Source organism: Pipra filicauda, unplaced genomic scaffold (assembly GCF_003945595.2).
Source record: "Pipra filicauda isolate LSUMZ 115617 unplaced genomic scaffold, ASM394559v2 scaffold361_size729390_pilon, whole genome shotgun sequence".
Taxonomy (NCBI): domain Eukaryota; kingdom Metazoa; phylum Chordata; class Aves; order Passeriformes; family Pipridae; genus Pipra; species Pipra filicauda.
Window position 1 is genome coordinate 130,961 of NW_024104489.1, and position 24,751 is coordinate 155,711.

A 24,751-nucleotide genomic window follows, 5' to 3' on the forward strand; every position below is an offset into this window, starting at 1 on the left:
TCAATCCTCTGCACTACTTCTTGAAATGCAGGGAGGTTCCTTCAGCTTCCTACAAATATGAAAGCACAAGATCTTCGGAGTGATGTCTTCAGGCCATGTTGTCCATAATTGTCACTCTCCAAAACCTACCCCTACCACCTCGTGATGCTACATACTCAGAGGTTCAGAACTCAAACAATACCTTTCAAAATAAAAAAAACCACATTGGTATGCAATCCAAATTTAATCACGTTTTCTTTTCTTCTAAAATGTAGCATGCTAAAATGAGAGAATACTGACAGTCAAATAAAAAGGAACTAAGACCCCATAATCATAATTTGATATTAAGTCACCATTGGTATTCTACATTCAACCTCTGTACTCTCCCATGTCTAATGTCCTAACAGTCACAAACACTACAGCCTATTACAAAACTTCATTTAAATTAAGAAGTGAGACAATTAAATAGTGAAGGGTTTTTTAAGCAACCCGAATTTCTTACCCATGAAGCATCAAGTACCTACACCAGTCACAAAATACTAGTATTCTCTCCCCTTTCTGGTAAATATTTTAGTTTCAGGGTTTTTCATTCTAAGCTATGATGAATTTGCAGGACAACTGCCTTGTGGAAACCAAAAAGAAAAATGTATATTGTGTAAACATGGTTTACATCATGCTGCAGCCTTCTCGACTAAGAATGGTGTGAATGGTTAAATTATGACAGGAAAGAGTGAAAGCAATTTTTTTTTTTTTGAGAGCTATGATGCAATCGTTTCATTTACAGGACTTTACCTTGAAATTCCAAGTGGTGAGGTTAGATGTTTGATTTCCAAGATTTTTGGATTCCTTTTCCTGAAGAGCAGGAAATTACCTTCTCTGAGACGTCACTTTCACTTTCTGCAGGTTTCTCACAGCCAGGTGTGCCTTCGCAAACAAAGCCAAAAAAAAAGGGTGGGGTGGAGCAGAAACACCTCTCCCACACACAGACACAAACAGAATGGGATCTTCTAGCACAAGGAATTTTTATAGTTCCATAGAAATACTGACAGTATTCAATTACCTCATTTTGAGAAAATGGGCTGCTGTTCCTCAGTCAAACCAGAAGAGGCCAAAACACAATAAAGACTATGGTTCTTATGATCAATAAATATTCCGTGAAATAATTTGCATTACTTAATTCTTTTACAAGTCTTTTTTGTTTGATTGCAAATACTTTAATTAGAAACATGGCAGAACAAAAGTTTTACCACATTACTATTGAGATTCTTATAAAAGGAAAAATGCAATGGAGGAAGAAAACATTAAAGCAAAAAAGCTAAAGCATTTCAGATGCCAGTCCCAGTCAGCCATGGAGTTCCAGTGCACCAAAGAAAATTATATTATCCTGAAATGTGAAACCTAATGTTTGAAAGCTAAGTAGGGTGGGAAAAATGAAGTGGCAAATTTTCAAACTGACAAATATCAGTCATCTTTCAGACCAAGCAAAGTTAAACAACACACAGGTAGTATTTATGCTGTTAAGATAGTCTAAATTTAAAGAGATACATTTTTTTAAAAATCTGATATTGAAAGATTTGTAGATTCAAGTAAGATTATTTATACAGCTAGAAAAAATGTAATGTTTCCTCTTCATTTTTTGTGTTTTTCTTCAAGAGAACATATTTGAATTCCTAACTCACACAAATTATTACAAAGACTAACAGAAGTGAACTGGAGGCTCTCAATATGGTTATTTGATCAGTCTTCTGAGAAAGAACCTCCACCAGCAAACATAAAATAAAGAAATCTTCTGAAAGCTGATGTGTTTTAGCTGCAGCCACACCGCACTCCTTCCCTGAATACACTCTCCGAAGTGGTCCAACAAAATTTTATCATAGATACAATAAAATTATTGAAAGAATACTTACGATTTAGTTACAAGACACTACCCAGCAATCATCGTACATCATCTATCCTGTACTCTTGATCTCTCAAGAAGCCACAGTGAGGAGAGGAAGAAATGAGAAGGTAAAGATAAGGAAGGTAGGCAACATTCATGCAACTCTTCTCCTCCCCCAAAATGCTTCTCTGAATTTTTCCTATTGAAAGTCCATTGATGATGTAGTATATAACACATATTTTATAATTTCGATGTCGAATCACGTAAATTTTCACTCAACACATCTGAATATATATAAATCCCTGAGATGTAGATCCACATCTGTAGCATCAAGTTAGGTAGTCAGGTGGCTCACACTGAAAGGTGTGATCACAGTGAAATAGGCAATGAAGCCTGAAAATGTTCCAACTTCCAGCAAGGATGTCCACTTCGTCCTATTACCAGTGCCCTCTATTCAGTCCTGACACAGCATTATCCTAAGACAGCAGTACCTTCAATTTTACCCTGCCCTACTGTTGCATGTATTTTACAGTAAATATTCAAGTCCTGTATAAAGAATCTACTTCTGAAAAGATGTTCATGAGACATCTCCAATAAGGCCTGTTTAACCACACACACGTAACTACTTATTCGCAGACAAGTAGCAAAAATTGCCCTTAATTCCAGATGTTAAGTTTCTTATTACAATTCCTGAAGATTTAATAATGGCACATAGAGAATTATCATCCACTAGCATTAGTAAAGTAAATTTATTCAGGATGGGCAGGTGTTCTTTAAAGGGGTAAACTGACAAAACATTACAAATGAAAGATGCAAATATGATTTTAATGAGCTTTCCAAAAGCTGGATGTTGGGTATCTAAGGACTTTTAAAATTACAAGCCAATCCATACAAAAAGAGCTTTAAAAACATGGTGCAAAACCCCTTCTGTCTGCAATGCAGTGCTTAACATTTGGCCAAACTATCACAGAGAAACTTTAGACAGTAAGATGAAGGAGCTCTGACAGGTATGAGATAACAAGAACAATACAGTTGGATAGTAGACCTACTTTGAGTGGTTTAAAATCCCCAGGGAGAAAACTTAATGAAAAGTTTTGATATTACCTGTGGAATTAAAATATGTGTCTATATACATGTGTGACGTACATATATGTGTGTTCATATGAGCTTGTGCTTTTACAATTGAAAGTTAATATAATAATTATAGAACTATAAAGTTAGAAGTTCACATAGAATGAGTACCATTAAACCTTACTGTTCAATATTACTTACACAAGTATAAATCACGTGAAGTTAAATGAAATTCTACATTCATATTTTAAATACAGAAGACAATGTTGTTCATATTTAAAAACTGTGCTTTGTATTTTATCACCTGCACGTGAATAGTTACAAAATGTTAACAATAAAGTTACACTAAAATCGAGTAAAATTAAAAAATAACATTTTGTTCTACAGACTTCAGCCATCTAGTTTTTATCTGTTTAAATAAAAACTTCAAAACATGAATATGACACCTACATCTAGCCTCTCTATTGCCTGGAAATCAACACACCTGAAAGGATGGAATACTGAAAGAAGTTAGTTTCATTCTGCATCATCTACTGAGAGGAGGTGGTCAAAGATTTTTATAAGTGGGAGAAGAGTATTTAAAAGGGACTCAGCAGACAGAATGGTACCCCAGGAGTCCTACAGAAGTGCACAACCAGGAGCTGAGTACTATCCACAAGGTAGGCTTTTTTGGTTTTCATTACTGATTTTTCTAGATGAAATTAATTTACTCATTTCATTTTTTCCTTTCTGCTTTACTACTGTAACACAAAATGAGAAAACAAAATCTGACTAAAATACAACCTTACATTTAGGAGCAACTGCTTTAAATCATGTTACGAGTTATAGGTAACAAGGTTACAGGTTACTACACAGCAAACTACTGGGGGAAAAAAATCTAACTTTAATTCATTATTAGTAGGCAATAGTTTACATTTAGTCAAATTTCCTACAGCAAATAATGTCAGTTTTCTGGACACTGTATATGTTTATCCATATAGAAACGTAAGAGAAAGTATTTCAGAAAAACAGAATAGGATTTTAAAAAAGAAAAACATACATGCAACCCTTTACATATTATATGAATAATACAAAAAAGGTTTTCTTATACAATTTTTTTCTCTTTATACATTGGATAAATGTATTCAATTTTTAAATGTCCCACCATAAAATCAGAACTCTTAGGCCTATCACAGTACATTAGTAAATACAGAGCGTAAGTTAACAAGCAGAAGCAAATGATTGGGTACCCTTGTGTGACTTAACAAAACTGTAAAACCATCCTGATTCTATTAAGCCTTCTGTCTTCTTCTAGTTCCAGAACTAGAAAATGTATTGCCCCAGGAGCTGTTTCTTCCTCTTAACTGCCTGCCTTATTGCTGCATCCCTTGGTAACCACCAACGCAACAGCCACCAACGGTGCTTCGAAAGTGTGCAGTGGAGTGAGCTTTTACAGGAGATTGAGGAGCTGGTAAGTCCAAGTGTAAAACACTGTCACAATCTATAGACGTCGTTTTCCACCTTTCTTCAGTTTAGGTGTAAGGAATTCTCAAATGTGTAGTAACTGCCTGTGTACAGGGGTTTTTTACATAATTAAAAAGTTATGAGTCAGATGCCCCCTCTCTACAAAGCCCAAAATCTTAAATTTAGGCTTTTTAATTCACACTCATCCCATTGAATATATGACATTTGTGTGTCTTGCCAAGAAGAGCTCCACATCCTCCCCAGAGCACTCATATATTTTAGAGGACAGTCATCCGGGATTCCCACTAATTGGCACCATCTGAAACTATAACACTGTAGTTTCCTTTACCATAACATAATCCCATTGAAAGGAAAGGACATCCACAGTTTGGTACAAATACTCTCTGAAGGTGTTTTTGAAATCTGCTATGTGGAAAGCATGTTTCCTTTCCCAATTTGGCTTCTTTTGGGGCCTGCCCTTTCCTCAGCACAGTACATATAGAGATCCCTGGAAAATTTGAGGAAAGGTGAAACAGGTAACAAGGAGCTATTTTTTTCCATTTTAGATAGACTTGGGAACATACAAGCAAATGAATCCTCTACACACAAACTCATGAGATACAATGTCCTCTGTCGATGTAGTCACTTGAACATTGTTTGTTAAGAAGCCAATCGAAAAGTGACTCTAGTATGAATTGTTTCCATAGTAAACTTCATTTTGCACATGCTTAAAGTTTCTACATTGATGTTTTCTTTAAGAACAAGAGAGGTTTTTCTTTGGAGTGTGAGGAAGTGAGCAACGAGGATTTGTGTTTCCCCGAGCAGATGCTGAAAACAGTAAGTAGAAAAATATATGAAATTGGTAATATCTCATTGTAGCAGCTCTACCTCACACAGCCCATGCACCTTGTCATGAGATTTCTACACTAGAATTATGCCATACTATAGTACAGGTTTAAATGATAAATCTGACTGTCGACTTTTCCGTATAAGTTCTTTTCCCTGACAGGCTATTTATTGAAATCACAGTTTTTTATCTTTTCCTATTATTTAAGTCAGGATGCCACTTTTACAAGAATAAAGGCTATATGTTTTCTTGTTAGTCCTGCTGTTCAAAGGGGGAAATTAGTTGGAATCAATCTGGTAGCCCGGAAACTACAAGAACAGCATGACAATCTCAGTTTCAGTCAGAAGCAGATGCCATAAAGGCAGGGCAGGGGTAATTTTATGTACTGCTCAGCACATACATGCACTTCGTGTGCACAGTTCACTTTCAGTCCAGGTCTGCAATGCCACAAAATAAGAAGGTACTCGTTGAGAGTGTGATACTGCACCCCAGCAACTCATTTAGCTCGATTCCAGCTCATCTCTTCAAGGGAGGTTCTAAAACGCACCCAGGGAACAGAAGGGACAGACAATATCGGCCTCTCTTGTACTTCCTCTTCTCTGAGGTAGAGGGAGCTCCCCTTCATCAGATATGGAGTGTGCTGGGAGGAAAGACTTGCACAGTCTCTTGTCCTGGCTCTGAATTCAAAAGATCTGCATTTGACTCTTGGCTTTTTATTGACTATTAGTTACACACTGCACATATCTAAGCATATAAATGCAGCCCAAAAATGAAAGATACATTTACATTACAAAATAAGGGTCCACCTTATGAAAGCAACTTGAAAAGTCTGGAATTGAAGCAATTTATGAGTTGCAACTGGAAATCGAACATACAATTCCCGATTTTCAAAGAAATACTGTCTTTGCAACGCATATTACTAGCTATAATGTTTTCTACTAAAAGAATTAGAAAAGCACAAAACCGTGGTGAAAATTGTTTAAGAACTTATGATAACCAGACTCAGGTAGTTGAAAAATTAACTGACATTTAAGCACAAACTTCAGAAACCAAATTTCTCTATACTTATTTTTGGTCATCACAGGTTAAATATGATACTGCAGCCATTGTTCATATAGTGCATGAAATTGCTGAGTTTTTCAAGAGAGCAGACACTCCTTTTCAAGATAAGAACACTTTTCTAAGAGGAATGTATGAGGCTTACGCTCAGCTCAAGACTTGTGTAAGTATAATTTTTTTTATTTACACTGTATGATATTCAAGTCAGATAGTCATGGTGAATAAAACTGATAATATGTATGCTGAAAATGCAGTAGAAAACCTGAAAGACTACATTTTCAAATAGTGATACCTAAACATCTTTCTGCAAGTAATTACAGGTATCTTTCAGGACTTTTACTGACCTCTATGATACAGGCAATTTTAAATTCCCTCATTTTATTTATGAGTTTATTTTGAGAAGCGATGCCTAAAAAGCCAGTACTGAACTTGCTTCTTCCTAAAGATTGCACTAGTTCTACACAGAAATACTTATTCTCACTCAATATGAATTTCATGTGCTTTTCTTTAAGTACTTATGACTCCTGTCAAGACAAGTTAACATAAAGAATTACATGCAAACTGTAGGCAAAACACTTCAGGAAAATATTAGATTTGCATTCAGCCTATTTCAGCTGAGTAAACTACTTAAACATATGCACAAATAGTTAATTCAGTTGGGGTCAGCTTAAGAACTACTTACAGAGGACAAAGCCTCAGATTTACTGTAGCTTCCCTAATGCCTGTGCCAGGCACCAGATTTGCTAAGAAACCTGCAGGAGAACAAACTTGGATATATAAATGTAGAGTCTACTGTACCCTTCTGTGTTGCTGTGGAGGGAACCTGCTGCACTGTTCTATAGGGGAGGGAGGTTTCCATGACTGGACATTTGCCTGAGCAGGAGCATCATATAAGCACTGAACTAAAAAACCCACGCTGCTGCTTCTGACTAGGCCAGGCCCCAGGACTAGATGTGTACAAGAGTGGGCAATAACTAGTTCTTAATATTTAAAAATATATATATATATATACACATGACAGGCATATGCACATCAATAATTCTTTTTTTTTAACTGATTGAACATAATCCCATTGGTACATCCATAACATCTCATGTCAATGACCACCAGGTATTCTGAAATCCATTTCCTTCAAAGACAGCATACATAAACAAGACCAGTATTTGTCACAAAACAAAAAAATCCATAAACCCTTACCTTGCTTTGAACATTGATATATTCATTTCCTGATCTCTCTGTAAACACAGCAAGTGTGTGCTACACTACCTTTAGCATTAACACATTCAGCAGGATTGCATATGGCAGCAGAATTACAATGCTCTCAGTCAAGGATTGTATCTATCACAGAGCAGTGTTTGAACTTCTATTTACTGTTCAAACTAACAGTTTCTCTTCCATTAAAATAACAGCTGAAGCCCAGACTTAACATTATCCATGAATCTATAGTGAAAGAGTGCTTCGAAAAAATGGATAAATTTGTGGCCAAGGTAAGTAGGCTGTTTCTTTACTTTCAGTTCAGTTTTAGGAATTTTAAAGATAAAGAGCAGCTTCTTATAGAAGCAGCAGTCCCACTGCTGATCAGAGCTGAATGAATCCGTGAGATTGTGCCAGATTACCTCACACTGTGGATTTTCACTCACACAAAATCTTTTGGTCCACATCCATTTCAGGGTCAATGTATCATTTAAAAAAAAAAAATATATAATTCAGCACCATAACCCTTTGGCACATAAAGTCTGTGCCTTTTTAGAAAAACTTAACCTCACATGGTTCAGGACTAGCCATGCATGTGATGATGGAAAAGCAATGATCATCGCATATACCAAAGAATATTTGTATTTTAGCTAGACTTCCTAAAATTAATCTTTTTTCTTAAATTTAAATAAATTATTACATACTTGTTCTCAATTCACATTTTGCTTCCCATAATATTGGATGTTATTTTTTATGAAACAGTTAATAAACACCTCTTAATAACCTTTTCTTCAGTCAAATGACCACTGCGTTTGGCAAGAGATCCATGCACTGTCCAGAGAGATACTCCAAAGAATTGAAAACTACTCCTTCAAGAGAAGAGCAACACATTAGCAAAGTCAGTTTCCATCCCATACTTCGAGGATCTACTATCATGTCAAGATCTAAAAATTAAAGGAAGACGCAAACAGTTTGCATTTAGGACTATAAATAAGTTAATTTATTTTTGTCAAGATATTTTTCTAGACTACTATAAAAACTTAAGCCTTAATAAAAATGAAGCAAAAGAGTATGCCAATGTTTGTGTTTATTTGTTTTACAAAAAAAAAGGAAACATTTTTCATAAAATAGGTATCATAGATATGGCCCTCCAAATCTTGTTTTCAAGCTGAGTACATTCATCAAGTTATGGGAATACAAACCTCTGACAGTCTAATGCTTTTCCAATGTCCATCTCATACCACTCATTTGCACTCTTGCACTTTTACCACTGCAGCTACAAGGCTCCCTGGCCTTTCACGTGTGAAAAGTTATGCCTGTTTCCACAATGCCACACTGCCAGGCCTCCACAGCCATTCAGAAATTCCGAGTTTCAGTTTGGTCATCCAGATGTAAATATTACATATGTATATGTGTTTTTTTAAAAAAACAACAAAACAAACAAACAAAAATCTCTACATCCTATGGTACAGACAAGACTCCAAACAGCAAAACACCTTTAAATGCTTACATGGTATCTAATAGGCACTGGCAGCACTGCATACTGGCACATTTTTCCAAACAGCTCACTGATTATTTGAAAGCCTGTAAAAGAAGATAACATCTATGAAGCTGACAGTTTTGAAGGAGAGAAACGAGGGATACAGCAAATGAACAGTGTTTTATAACATCTTTTAGTGGTGAGATAAGCCTTACTCCCGCGGTTCTTGATTTCTAGGCACTGGTTTTCAACCTGTCTCTTCAGAGAAACAGAGATGTTATAACAAATCTTTTGAAAAAGATTCTAATATTCATACTTAATTTAGAGTGCTTAAGAATGAAAGAGTAAAAATATTCGTAATACCATTCGTGTGTCAATTTCTTACCATTCTTGAACATAGGACATCAGTTTTGTTTGGGTTTTTTTTTAAATCTGGTTTGAGTCTTTACAGCCAGCCTAGCACCTCACTGCAGTATGACATTCCCAAACCCAAATGATTCCCTTAGCTCTCCTTTCAAAAAATGGCTTTGGGAAAAAAAACCCAAACAAAACCTTTATGCTTTACAAAGAAAAATAAGAGTAACCACTTAACCAATATTAACCCTTTTAGTTCTATCCCTTTCTCACCACGTTTAACAACAAACACAGCTGTGTTGTTTCATGGCACATTCATTATACTGCCTCATTCATGCATCATCTGAATTGGAAACTGTTCACTCAGTTGAGACCTGATCAGTGTGCAGAGAGTGCAGACAGTCTTCCAGCTGTAAAAAATAATCCCTTGAAGTTGCACAGTAATCAGTACAAGAATCAAAGATCTTCCATGAATAAATTCAACTAAGGCAAATGATAAATTAAAATAATGAACAGAATTCCCATGTCTTTGAACCAAGGAAGTGCTTTTGCACCCACTGCACAGCACTCTAAGGCAGACATTGGTATATATTAGTGTGGTTTGGATATGGATCTGACCTTTCTATCATAACCAGTACAGTGCCAGTTTATCTATACTGATAGCATTAAATATCTAAAAAGAAAATAATAATTAAAAAGGTAATTACCGTTACCTTTCCAATGTGTTCCCTTGAATATAGTTCCATTTAAAATATATGCATATTTATTCCTTAACATGTAGACATCTGTAAACTGAGTTTTGGTAGGATCATTATGCTAATACATCTGTCTAAGTATTTATTTTAATAATAGTTGTAACCTATTTTAATCAGATTGGAAAGTACACCAATTATTTAAAGTATTCAATGCAGAAAATATAAGCAGACAAAAACAACTTTGCAAAAATAAAGGAGTGAAGAGATGCACTGGGCTTTCAAGTGACAGCTAGTGACTCATTTGATGAATGCATCATTTTTACAGTGTCTATCCCAACCTCTTGCCATAGAGGAAGACTGAATAGTATTAGGAAGTTTTTAGGTGTCTAGCAGTGATACTGTGCATTTCAAATAGAAGCCAAGGACAGAAATTTTAATTCCTGCTGGAAAAGTTGGCAACCTTCTTATATGTTCAATGAATAAAACAATCTGTGCTCTCTTCACAGGAATATATTTTTCTGTGTATTCACAGATATGTGGGAAAAGCATTATTAAAGAAAAATATATTACACTAAGACATCTCTTATCTTCTGTTGTTATCTTGGGGGATAACAATCACAAATCATGGCCACACTCCACTCTGTATGCCAGACAGCAACAAAAAATTTGGACTAGCAGGTATAAGGCCTCCATTAGGGACCATTCCAAGGACATCTCTCTCTAGTACAGGGTAGTACAAAAATACCTGAGCTAGGTTTAAAACACTTGGCTATAACATGATAAAAACTGAGGCCAGAGCTCATTGTATCAGTTCTTGACTTAGGATGTGAAGTAGCCTTGATTTTATACAAGAAAAATGCAACATGAGTCAAAAAATACCAGTGCATACATAGCTTGCTATAATGAGCAGTTTATTCAAATATTTTTTTCCTGAAAAACTGCATTAGAATTGCTAAAAGTCTCTATGCTTTGGGAAAAAAGGACAGAAGTTATTCAGCATCTTCTAAAACACTAGTTGTTTATTGAGAAAAAAAGAGGAAGGTTGGAAGAGAATTATTTTTAAAAGCAAGATAAATAAAAACATGAAAAAATGTTGATGTTAAACAGCCTACACTTTTTCTCAGAAAGTTGTAGATACATGATTAAATATACATTGTCTTATTTATCATATTTTTGGGAAGTATTTCAACATGAAAGTTGAAATACACTATGAAACAGAACCTTTTGGAATAGATTTATTTCTTTCCTCCATTTGAAGTCACTAGGATGCACAAGTTGAAAAATACAACTATTTTAGTCCAGCAAATATGACTTTATCTGCCAAGTGGAATTTGTAATAACAAAATTTAAGAATAGTTTCTTGTACCAGTTGAGTATTCGTACAGAAAATTTCACCTTAAAATTATCTGTGTAAAACCTCATTCCTGAGCAGTAGCCTTGATAATTACAAGATGTGTGTATATCCTCAGATGTAGCAAATACAATCTTTTAATTAAAGACCATTTTTCAAGGGACAATACTGTCAATACTACATTGTATTAAATACCATTTTTACTGAGACCAGATTTATTAATGAGTCTCTAATTCCAAGCTGTGGAAGAGACAAGAGAGTGGTCACTCTTTCCAACACACATGCAGATCCATGATGACTTTGGAGGTTTGCATGACTGCATTCTTATTTCCATAGGCTTTTCCCAACATTATACAATGTAATTTGATTTTAAAATCTTCCCCAGTCTGTATCAGATAACCAATACCACATTAAAAGTCTGGTGGTACCCTCCTTATAGCCTGAACTAATTAATTTAATGAAGCACATAACATAGCTTGGCTTGTGGCTCAGATTCAGTGCATATATTTTAGTGTATCCAATATGGTAAGCGCCTGTAGCTGTCCTTGACCCAGCTATTACTCAGGATAAAAGAACCTGGTGGCAAGCACATGTGAAAATGGAGATATTTATGTTATTAGCATATGACAAACCAAATATACACTGGTCATTTAAAGTCTGAAGTTTCAAAAGATTCCATTTGCACAGAGGTATCTCAACAGAGACACGGAAGAGCAGCATGAGACAAAGTCATGAATGGGAGAATTCTGCTTACTGGTGATTTTATCCAGCTATGGCAACTGAGCTGTTCAGGCAACACAGGAAAACAGTAGTGCATCAGCTTAACATGAACTCACAGCCGAAAACAAGAAGAAATGAGTGCCACAAATCAGCTTCTAGACTTTAATGAGAATACATGGCTTTCAGTTTAATCAGAGCTAACCACAACATAGGAAGAAAGCAGCCCCACATTGACATTTTATGTGATCTTCACTCTGAGACATAAGAGAAAAAACCTTGCTACAGCAAGGCCTGTTGCACGCCGGGGAAGCTATTTGTAGCTAATAAGAAAAAAATACCTGCCCTGAACTATACTCCAGAGAATTCTCCTTCTTCCCTGATCATAATAGAGAGCTTTCCATTTAGCTTAAGCTTGTATGAGTCAAGAGTCCACACTGAGTATAAAAACCCTAACACTTTATGGTGCTTTGATGAAGGGATAATTTTGTATTGTTTTATTGGACTTTGTCAACAACACAGTCTTCATGTGACAACCTTATTGCTGTAATCATCCTAAGCCTAGGTGTTTAGTTTGATTTAGACAATTCTAAAATATTTATAGAAAAAGATGTTAAGGATTTTATAACAACCATGTTTCTCCTTCCAATTTACTTTTACTACTTCATCCACTGTGATGATACAACATTACTAAATTTCCACTTCTTGAAAGTCCAGTATAAGTTAATAGCCCCATTGTCTGTAGTTCCTTTCGAATATCAAAATGTTTCTTTCTAATAGAAATTGTTCACAGACAACACTCTTTTTGACAAATGGAACAGCAGTTCTGCAATAAAGAGGTTGCACTTTATGATAAAAGCTCTTTTTCTTTCCTATTGCGTTTTTATATTGTTTTTATATCCTCTCCATCTTACTTCCTGCTTCACACACATTTTCCCTGCATGTGCTACAATTGAACATTAGAAAAACCCAGAAATGTCTTGCTGAGATACCAAATCCTTTCCGAAGTAAGGCTTTCCTTGCAGCATGAAGGCCTGAAAATATTTCTGTCATCAATGATCTGAGTTTATAAGACACTGACCAGTTTACCTGCAACCCCAGCTTTCTCCTCTAGAGAAAGGGCAGGTCTAACACAGAAGATCATGTTTGACCTTTGTGCAGCACAGCGGATTCACGACAGACTCAAACTTGAAACTGCCATGGACACTCAGCTCCCAGTGTCTCTACTGATAAAATTACACAGACAAGACTTCAAGAACTGTCTGGACACAAAATCCTGTGCTAAGTGCTCTAGGATGACCCTGCTTGAGCAGAGAGGCTGGACCAGATGACCCCACAGATGGTCCCTTCCAATGCTACCCATTCTGTGATTTTGTGACTTCCCTCTCTTGTCACGGAGCTCTTAATGTTGTTGGATAGAGCAAATTATTACCTCAGATACTGCTTTTGATATCTAAGCACAGTCCATCTTTTTGTTTTGTGGATCACTTCTGCCTCTTAAGAAACAATGTAGATAATCCAGGTAAAGCTGCCAGTGAATATTATACATTACAGATAAATAATGAAAATACTAATTATTTACATTTCTAATATAAGCAATAGACTGTTCTAAGTTTCTAGTAAGTTAAAATTCAAATATGGCCCTGTGAATGTGAAGAGAGGGAGAAGTTTAATTGTGTTCAATGTATTTATTTTTTAAATGGCTAGATCTAGCTCCAAAACATGAATTATTAATAAAACCAAAACACTATACCACTTCAACTAAACTGTCATATGGTACTTTCTTACAAGTGAATTCTTTATTTCTTGTCAAAGAAATTTTCTTATTAAACTCTCCTGTCCTGAAAGAGAAAACTAAATGAAACCTTTATTTTTAAGTACAATATCTATGTGGAAAAATTATTCGAAGTTATTTTGAAAACTACTTCAAGACTGCCTTACATCTGATATCTCATGCAAATGAAGTTTAACTTGAAGGCGTAACCCACAGCAGAGCGGAAACTGTGCTGCAAACATGACCATGTGAACTCATCACAAGGCTGGGAAGGTTGTAAAACTGAATTAGCTCCATGATAAAGGAACAGAACACAAATCTCCTCCCACACGCCCTTTTAATGGGATCCTTGTGCTGGACACGTGCTTGGCAGCCTCTCCCTCCAACGCCCATACTACACCTTTCCTGTTAAGTACAGTTATCGCTATTTGTCCACGTGTTTGCCAACTGACTGACAGCTGCTTGAGGGTGCCAAGGAAGGGACTGCTGCTCCAGACTTGGCTCCATAGCGCCAGACCTACTCTACAAGTTATATTCAGTTTCATTTTCAGTACTGCCCTAACTCCATAGCAAAATCCTACCCCTCGGTGACATCATCTACAGCAGCACGGACTGTGGCCTCCTGCACAGATTTTAGGAGCATTCTGGCCCTGAAAACTGCAAAGGAAATGCCTGCAATATGTTATTTTGGCCTCTTCATGTATCTAATAATTCTTCTATCTAAACAACTAGGTACCCCCTTGTGTTTGACTCTCTGTAAGCTATGAACTGTTTCCTGCCTGCTCATTAATCACAATCCTGCACTGACTCATGCTGCTCACCCTGACAGCCACACAGTGAAGATTTCCTCTCAGGATTCCAAGTTCCTAAAACTACACTGGTTCTTTCTTAAAACAAAATTATTTTCAGAGCAGCTGTAACCAGGTTGGTAGTGTAGCCATGACTGTAACCTCTGCCAGATGTTTTGAGCCTGTTACAGTGTTCCCTTCCATGGAAGATTCTATACCATACTCCAAAGAACAGTCACATCCTACACTGGGACACAGGGGAGGAGGTCAGTCACATGGATCTCCTGATTCCCTGAGGGAAAAAAGTTGAAGAGAACTTTACTGTAACACTTGTGAAAGCAATGTAAGATCTGTGCCAACCTTCCTTGGCACTTAGACACAAAAAATTTTGGAAACAAGAAGAAAACAATTGTTTACTGGCCCAAATAAAAGAAAAATTGTTCTGAAATGTATGCCTTCAATCATCTGCTTATTTGCAACTGCACTTAGAGATACATAAATACTTGCCTTCTAATCCATTCAGCTAAGAAGTTATTACACACATTCATCACCAGTAATTTACAAAATTGAGTAATAGTTACAAACTCATAGCATAATTTATGTTGAAAGGGACCTCACAAGATCTAAATTCAACCTCCTGCTCAAAGAAGGGTAAACACTGAATCCCAGGCTTTGTCCAGTCAGGTCTTGCAAACTGCCATGGTAGAAGTTGTAAGAAAAGCAAATATTCTTCATGTCAGTTCACATTCTTTTGTGATTCCTGATAAATTGCTTTTATTGGTGGCAATATGAAGGTTAAGAAGGCATTAAAATGTTCTTCCTAGCAGACATTTTCTCTGCTATATCTGTTCCTGTCTTACTTATCCTTATGTGATTGGTTTTATTCTGTGTTCTGCTTATTTAACTTTCAGTTATCCACCCTAGTCTGGCCCTACATACTGGAAGGGATCAGAGTTCCCCAAGGTAATAACTTGCTTGATTTATATGGTACACGTGTGACCCTCAAGGACTTGTGGATCCCAAGCTAAGGACAGTAACATTGCAGAATTCTTTCAGGAATGGGATGGGAATTCCTTTCCTGCTCAGCTACCTAGCAAAATGGAAGCACTTTGCCACAGGTGTTTGATTGGGTTTGGTGAACACAACCTTGTGCCACTAAAATAGAATGAAGCTTCACAGGAGCAGACCATCAACCTGGAATTCAGCTGATCCCTTTCTTGCCCAACAAAAATTATTTCCCAAACTCCCAATGACCCCTCCTATTCCTATCTACTCCTTTAGAATCCACTCCAGCATGTCACAAAATGAGCTGTTGCTGTAAGCTAACTTGTCCTTTTGGTTTGGAGACTAAAATTTAATTTGATTGAGTTCTGAACTCAAAAAAACAATAATGAATCGTAAATATCCTGACAGATAACCTCTTGTATCATGTTAATTAAGGAGTTAATTTTTCATCTATCTAGAATATTCATTTTCCTTTGCAGTAAGAAGGATTTTCTTTTTAATGACTCCACTGAGTTGCAGTTATTGTACCTGCTCTTTCAGCAGCTGTTTAGTTGTTTTTTTTTTAAAGTGCAACTATTTAATACACAATATTGCGATTCTACAGACAAGATACTGTGTGGGGCATTTGGTCTCAGCAGCAAATGGAAGCATTCAAGGTCAAGGAAACACTGCCTTTCTGGAAGGGAAATGATAAGCCTAAGATCATTGACTGTAAATATTAAACACTAAACATGCTCCAACTATGCTTGATCCCAACAATCACCTTTCAATTTACTCACAATATGCTGATTATTTTCACATAATGATCTTAATGACATTACTTAAAAAGGATTTTGGTCACTTGCAAAAACAATCAAAGAAATCAATTTTTCTTCATTAGAATTCTAAGAAGTTCCAAGGAATTATAATGCAAGTAAAGAAAAAAAAAATTACGAAGCCATATATTTAATATAGTCTTAGCACTAGCTCAAACTCTTAAATTTTATACTCCATAGAAGTTTATAACATCATTAATTTCATAAATAAAAACAAAACTGACCAGTTTGGGATTTTTTCCTCAGCTCTCATCCATAGTTCAAATATGTTTCTTAAATTCTCAGCTGTGCCTGTCAAAGTATCTCTAAACTGTAGGTTCTGGCATATGCAGTATGGGGTTTTTTGCTTGACTTTTTTTTGTTTTGTTTTGAGGGTTTTTTGTGCTACAGAATGTGAGATTAGACTTTTTCCGGTGTCACTCTGTGCATCGGATGCATACATATGCATTTTCCCCAGAAATCAATATTAAATACATCTTTGCTAACTAATTAAATTTCACAGACAAGGAGAAACAAGATATTAGTAATTCCCCTTCCAGAAAGGAGACCACATTGCATAAGGCATCCAGACTAGCTTCTTGCAAATTAAAATTACTCCGACAGTCATTAAACGTTATTTTTTTAATTCCATAAATAGAAACATTACATATTTTTCATCATCAGTTATGATACCAAATCAGTGTCATATAAATATTGAGAAGCAAGAATATGAAAATTGTACCAGTTAACTACTATACTAAAACTAACAAGAGTGAAAAAACTCCTGACACTTATCTTCAGTGTTAGGAAGAAAGAGGTGGGAAGGAAGTTGAAAGTAGTGAAAGCAAGGAGGAGAAAAGGAAAACAGATGATAGGGAAACACATGAAAGAAAGAAAAGTAAGGCTGGAGTGGGGAGAAGTAAGAGAGCAAGCAGATGCTAGGAAATGAGGTACTGACCTACCAGGGTGCAGTATAAGTAAAAACAAATACGTCCTCTTAAAGAAAAAAACTTTGCTCTTATACATTATTCATGACACTGCAATAGAATAAAACAACACACATATACACAAAAAAAAAGTAAAGACTGCTTCTTGAAGTGCAAATTATTTGGACCAAATACCCAACTTTATTGCTTTCTCTAAGTACTTGCAATCTCTCATAGCCTGATGGATGCTAACACAGAATTTTAACAATTACCCCACAACCTGCTCTATTACCAAAATGGCATATCTAGTCTCCTCAGTCCTTCAAAGAACTTTGTGGCACTGTACTCCCCAGACAGTTTGTGGAAGAGATGAAGATGTCCTGTATACATTCCATTTAGAGCAGTTATGTCTCCCTTCACCTCACAATCCCCCAAATCAATGTCTCCATTAGATTCAGGCAATTTTGAATCCTCTTTCAGCCAAAAGACACCACACTGAATAACAAGAGCCTCTGAAGGACTGGGGTCACAGTAGGCACAATAAAAAGTACAGTCATATATCACTCTGGCCATCTGAGCAGTCTATCACTAATGGCTGCCTGAGGTCTCCACGACCACGCAGGTTATTTTAAGAGCTGCTGGAGCTTCCATTTCCAGGCAAGCCACAAAACTGCCAAGAAACCATGCACAATCTCTATTGCCAAGAGTGAAATCTATCCTCAAAGGGAAAAGAATCCCAGGAGAAATATATATCAAATTCATTGCTTAGCAGTACAAATAAAAGCAACATAAATTCTATAACTTATGCAAAACCATTTGGTAAGTAGGAAGCTGAGTATTTACACTGCAATGGAGAGCAAGTCCATCTATTTAATTCATGTGTATTAAAAAACATATAAAGACTGCAAATCATAAACCACAGTTTCAATCAGTTTAATTTAAGAAAAACTAAAATTCTCCAGTATCACGAGAACTGTTGCATATCTAGGGGAATTCCTGCATATTTAGGGGAACTGCTGCACATATAAATATTTGGGAAACTGCATTTTTAATTCATCATATCAAAAATCATGTAACTACATTTATATTACCTTAACTATAATGCCATGTTAATTCTGGATTATAAAATTCTAGTCTTTGTGGAAGGGAATGACCATTGTGATGTTTGCAGAAAATCAGAGCTTACATTTAGAAATGAAGTTACACTTACCAAACCAATTGAATTAGATCAGATCATTACTAACGTTACCATTTTTTAAAATGTAGTTAAGAGTACATAAATATAAGTAGAAAAACATTTCTGTAATTTTCTGGTTGTTTTTCTTTTCCACATAAAAATTATTTCCAAAGTCATAAAACAGGGGAAGAGACTACTGGTTCCTTAAGGAGCCCCAAGTCACACAAATCATACACATTCTTTATCTCTCCTAATTCTTTCAGAATTTTCTCCCTTGCAGTTACCTCCATCAGTTCTGCTGAAGGAAGAAAATAGACAAAGCTTCAGGCCAAATTGTCCATTTGGCCCCAATCCACATAAGCACTTAGTTGATGTGTCCTGTATTCATGCCTTTTTGGAAACAAATGGCTAAACACTATTCCAGTCAAACTCAGCTGAGGAATATGATATCACAAATCTTCAGAGAACTTCTTAGTATCATCCACTCTTCAACAGAAGTGACCTCCATGTAAAATTCCACAGTGCATATCTTTTATATACATAGCCAAACAATGACAGCACATGACTAGAAAGACATGACACACGTGACACTATGAGGTAAGTTTTGCCCATGTGCAGTGAAACCTTCCTCCACAATGTGTCCCATCAGTCATGAGGACATTTTTCTGGACCAGGACACTCCAACACTCCTGCTGAAGCTATTGCAAGGATTCACTAAATCAGAAGTACTGTACAAAGGATAATACCATCTACAATCAATTAGGGCACTCATCTATAAGTTTTGCATTCTAGAAAATGTTCTAAGATTATTTTTCATATTTTTACACTAAGCACTAAACAAATATAATTCACATCCCATAAATAGTACTGATTCTCCTTGATATCCTAAAATCATTTACACTACTTAAGAGAAAGCTGCAGAAGTGCCACTTTCTGAGAATGCCATCAGTAGCCTATATCCTTTTAATACAGATTATGAACACCTATACATGGCCCTACCCATTTCCCAACGAGACATACACCTTTTGGTTCCCTAGTATGGTGCCCTGGTTTTGGCTGGGGTAGAACTAATTTTCTTCACAGTGCTGAGTATAGGGCTGTGTTTTGGACTTGAGCTGAACACAGGGTTGATAATACAGAGGTGTTTTTGTTATTGCTGAGCAGGGCTTATACAGAGCCAAGGCGTTTTCTGCTTTTCGTACAGTCACACCGGGGATGAAGTTGGGGGCACATGGGAGGTTGGGAGGAGACACAGCCAGGACCGGTGACCACAGCTGACCAAAGGGATATTCCAGACCATATGGTATCATGCTTCATATATAAAGCTGGGGGAAGGAGGAGGAAGGGAAGGTTTGGAGTGATGGTGTTTGTCTTTCCAAGTCACCGTTCCCTGCTCTTCTGGGGATGCCTGAACACCTGCCTGCCAGTGGGAAGCAGTGAATGAATTCCTTGTTTTGCTTTGCTTGTGTGTGCAGTTTTTGCTTTCCCTATTAAACTGCCTTTATCTCAACCCACGAGTTTCCCAGCTTTTATGCTTCCAGTTCTCTCTGATCGTACTGGTGGGGGAGTGAGTGAGAGGCTGTGTGGGCCTTGGTTCTGGCTGCCGACAGTCGCAAGCTCACGAATTATCCTGTGGTACCAAACAATGGTTCTCTGTGGAAGTTTTCTAGGTGAGAAAGGCTTATGTATTCTTCTCCCCCAAACCAGGAGAAGTAGCTTAGTCAACTGTATGACCCATTAATCATTTAATTAGCACGTTTCCTTTAATCGAATCATTAGTCAGGGTTTTTTCCTGTTTCTGAGGGATTTTTTTAAACCTCTGAGCAATTATGATGACATGTATGACTAGCATGGCTCAATTTTTCCAAAGAGAGTATATCTGACACGACATATCTTTTATAGTAACATACATCCTTTTTGATCTGCAATAATTTTGGGTGGTGTTTAGCTCAGTCATGAATTTTTCTACCCAATAAAACATGAAGAGCACACTTTTAAATTAAGAAGTGGATTCCATGTCACATCAAATAACAGTAAGATGCATATTAAGGAGTTTAGAACTTGTTTTGGTTTTTTTTCCCAAGAATAAAAGTTTGAAAGTTAGAGACCCTAGAAACACACAGCATGTTAGTAGTATTTGTTTGATGGTAGCACTGAGCAGTGAATTTAGCAGCTGGCAGCAGGAAGAAGAAAAAACAATGCCACATAATGACCCCGCTGAGCACAAATTTAAAATTTTAGTATGTGTCATTTAAGAAATCATACGTGAATTTACCAGAGAAGAAATAACTATCAAGCCTAAAGACCACATGACATATTTTCCATATAATTACTTATTGAACATTTTCCATAAAACCCTGGAGGCTTCAAAGCTACTGTGAGCTGAACAATAGCTTTTGGTTTTGAAGCTATGTTACAACATTCCCATTCAAAATGTTTTGGCTAGGAATTAATTTCCTACTGATTTATTATATTTTACATTTAGATTCTAAGATAAAAACACAATGGAGGAAATAACTTCTAGAAAAATACTGCTAAATCATTGCATTTTTAAATTTTAATTAGGAACAGTTATAGTTAAGTAAACATAGCAATTACATTTGTGCTTTTCAATTACAGAAGGCCATTCAAGTACCATTAAAAAATCTTGTAATTTTATTTCAGTGGGAATTTACTCGATGCCTTAGATTTGTACCTAAACTGTCAACTGCAGAGTCAGGTACAGCAAATTCAAAGCAACAGCCGTTTGACGTTCAAGAAAAGGTTGTACCTCATGTTCAATATATGATTTTCCTTCATGATGAATATAGTGATGTTTTATCAACCCTCACTGAAAAAAAGATAAAACATCCTCTCTAGATGACATGTACGGCCAGGGAATATTGTAGCACGAGGAGTATGGGAGCATTATGGAAGAAAGCAGTCAGCTCTCTTAAAGAAATCACTGTCACCATCTGCCCAGAAATGATAGCTCAATGACTTATTCGTTCCTTCTTTTCATGTTGATCTGTGCATTCTATAACTAACCAGTTAAATTTTAAAATGCCAGGATTTCTGTAAATCCTTCCATCTCATTTTTTGTTCTCTGCCTGGTTTTTAATAATATTAAAAAGTTGAATATACAGAAGTTATTTGTCATTATGATTCACAAGTGTCATGAAAAAAACAACAGCTGGGCAGAAGAGACAGTTCCTCTAAGTGCCTCAGACAAACCTGGAAGTGTGGGCTTATGTATCACCAGATGCCAGAGAATCCACACATGCAAGAAAGGTCTAGCTGTAGAAAATAGCTAGTTTCAGTTGGCTGGAAATTCATTCATTCAGCCCTATTATTCCTGCAATAATCTCATTTTCTTTGGGCATAAATTGTTCTTCCCAGTTTAACCTAATTTCAATGGAAAATGCTGTGCCAAATGTAGTAGTGGTATTACAGTTTCACAGTTCAAAGGCAGCACAGTGGCACAGTAAGTGGAGGTGGATAGCAATCCAAAGTATTTTAAAGGGTCAATCAGGATTTTTTAGTTAGTGATAAGATTCAAAGATAGGCAGATAGGTTTTATCTATATGGCACAGGGAACAAACAGGCAATGGGAAAAAGATACATCAGAGCACCTGCAATGGGCAGTATCAGAGAATAGTCAAAACGCACGGGTCCCCTCCCTACTCCATGTAAACCGATTCTATTCAGTGTTACAGTAATGGGACAATTATAGCACCTAATGTAGCATGCAAATTACCTGCTGAGGTTTTATTCAGATACACAGTTTCTTTTTATCAGTTTGCATATCTCGAAAGAGCCTATTCTCTTAGTGTCAGCATGATTTATACATGTGTACCTAGCTCCATTGCAAGGATAACCTACAAGGCAAAGTAAGACTGTTTTCCCCAACAATCTTCAACACTTAAGCCAGGCAGTCACTCCTTTTAAGATTATAGGCAATTGTATTGCTGCTACATATTTATGTATGTTAAGACAGCCTCAGGAACAAGCAGTTCCATATCCTTTCCTCTCCTCCCACCTCTTCTTTAATGACCTGACACAGCCAAAACACAATTATTCCCCAAGAGCTCTGCTGAAGAACAAGGAGCAGCTATAATAAATGATGAAGACAGTGAAATCAGAGGCAGATTCCTAGTTATACAACGGTGATAAAATACATCACTTTTAAGTTTATGATGTACCATTAAGCAATTGGAGAAAAAAAATACTTTTGGAAAATAAGCATGAAGGTTGTATTTGGAAGCAAGAGGGACAAGTCTACTTCCAGATAAAGTGTGAATGCTTTGGCTGATGCAAATAGCCAACTTTAAAAAATGGTGAAATATCTGCACCAAACCAAACAGAAGAAATAAAAATCTTCCTCCAAGTGCTGCTGAGATGACAATGGTCATTGGTCTACCTTACAGTAGTCATAATAGTTTCTATTAGCAAAAGACATTCCTATTGATTTCACAGGTTTGGATCAAGCCCCAGATCACCCAAAGGCCTTAATTTAGCTTTTGTAGACTTACTCTCCAAGAAACTAACATGACTCCAACTCAAACAAGAACCCTTTGAACACAGTGTGACTCCATGGATATTTACATACTTCTATAACAAAAGTTCACCTTCGTTATAATCTGTGACTCAGAGCTCTCTTCAGATTCAGGAAAGGTTACAGTAAATTCCCTGTAAAATCACTATTGTTCATGATATGCAAACGATTTGGCAATAGGTCTTTTCTGTTGTCAAATCACACTCATTTTAGCCTCCGTAGATTTGCAAACGTGAGCTGCCCACACTTTAGGTATAGACGTCAATTTGTAGATATGGCTTCTTCAAACATTTATTGAGTAATTTTGACTCAAAGTACTCAAATGACTGTATTGCCACGTTGGTCTGTGGGAAAGACGACAGGATGAGCACGTTTATTTTTACAATGTGAGTTGTCTATGATGTGATGAAGATGTTGAATAAAACCAATAATTATTACAGCAATTAAAATATAAAACTTGAGTCAGCATTTTGATGCAGTTCCAGACTCTCTCCCTAAACTGCTTTATAATTTTGGGCAAGTAACTTAGCCCGATTCTGCAAATACTTTTACTTACGCTAAGTGCCACAAAGAACTGTGTACAGGATAAGGTAGCTTTATTTGCTTAAATTACCAAAACTGGGGGCTTAAACTGTTTCCCTGACCGTACACACTGCTATGATCAACAGAATTATTCTGTTGTACCCTAGTGAGGTGTTGCAATACAGCGAGTTTAAGAGAGCACTGTTCTAGGAGTATTAAGCACTTCCCAAGAAATACAACCAGTGTCCAATGGGAGAACAAGAAAGGCAGAAAGACTGGGATTCCTACTTAGAGTAATTTCTCCCAAGTGCTTTGCCTGTTGATCTCTTAGCCTCAGTCTCTAAGCTGTAAATACTCACTGAAATAAATTCCTTTTCCTACTGGCTCCTGAACTTCTATTACGGCAGAAGTGAGATGCCTCAGCAGGGAGACACACCTGAGGAGGGATGAGAAATAAAAAGAGAATGAGCAGAGCTCCGGACCAGTGAGTTTCCCCGCCTGCCGAGGGCCGGGCCCTGTGATACGGCCCCTTGCCAGACGCCAGCAGGATCGACTCTGCCTATTGTGCATTCCCAGTGGGAGCCGCGCTCCGTGCTTCCCGCCGGAGGCTTCCGAGCAGGCGTGCGGAGGAGGCAGAGCCGCCTCAGAGGCTTCAGGCGTCGAGGAGCCGACACGCTGGAGGCGGATTTCCCCCTGGAAGCTGCGCTGACGGCAGCCCCAGCACGGCCGCGACCGCCGGGGCGCTCCCGCCGAAGGGGCTGCCCAGGGTTCCCGCGGGCGCGGCGGGGACACACGGCGCTCCTCAGCCGCTACTGCGGGCGGGATGAGCCAACTCCGGCCGAAACAGCCCCCTCCCCCGCGCTGCAGCCCTGCTGAGGCGCCAGCCATGTTCCCACATCGCCCCCACCTGAGGCGCCAGGGAGCAGGGAAGGGGGAGAGAAGGAGGGAGGGAAGGCGGCGCTGCCACCCCCGCCTCGCTGAGGCGCCGCCGCCGCCCCCTCCCACCTGCCCGCGCCCTCCGATCGCCACCGCCCCGCCCCGCCGCGCTCGAGGCCGCAGCTCGGTCGCTCATTGGCCGCCGGGCCCGTCAATCACCGCCGCTCGCGCAGGGCCGGCGGAGGGCGGGGCCGCGCGGCGCTGTCAGCGGCGCGCGGGGAGGGAG

The 24,751-nt window shown here is 37.6% G+C and overlaps 1 protein-coding gene across 1 annotated transcript; it reads right to left on the bottom strand.

Annotated features, from left to right (window-relative positions):
• LOC113985986 lies at positions 1-24,518 on the bottom strand. The gene is made up of 4 exons (XM_027717280.2): positions 23,949-24,518; positions 8,983-9,056; positions 851-903; positions 1-49 (listed from the first exon to the last, which is right to left on the bottom strand). The coding sequence occupies exons 1-4, from the start codon at positions 24,475-24,477 to the stop codon at positions 1-3; spliced, it is 705 nt and encodes a 234-aa protein (XP_027573081.2). The 5' UTR covers positions 24,478-24,518.
• Between the last annotated feature and the right edge of the window lie 233 nt (positions 24,519-24,751).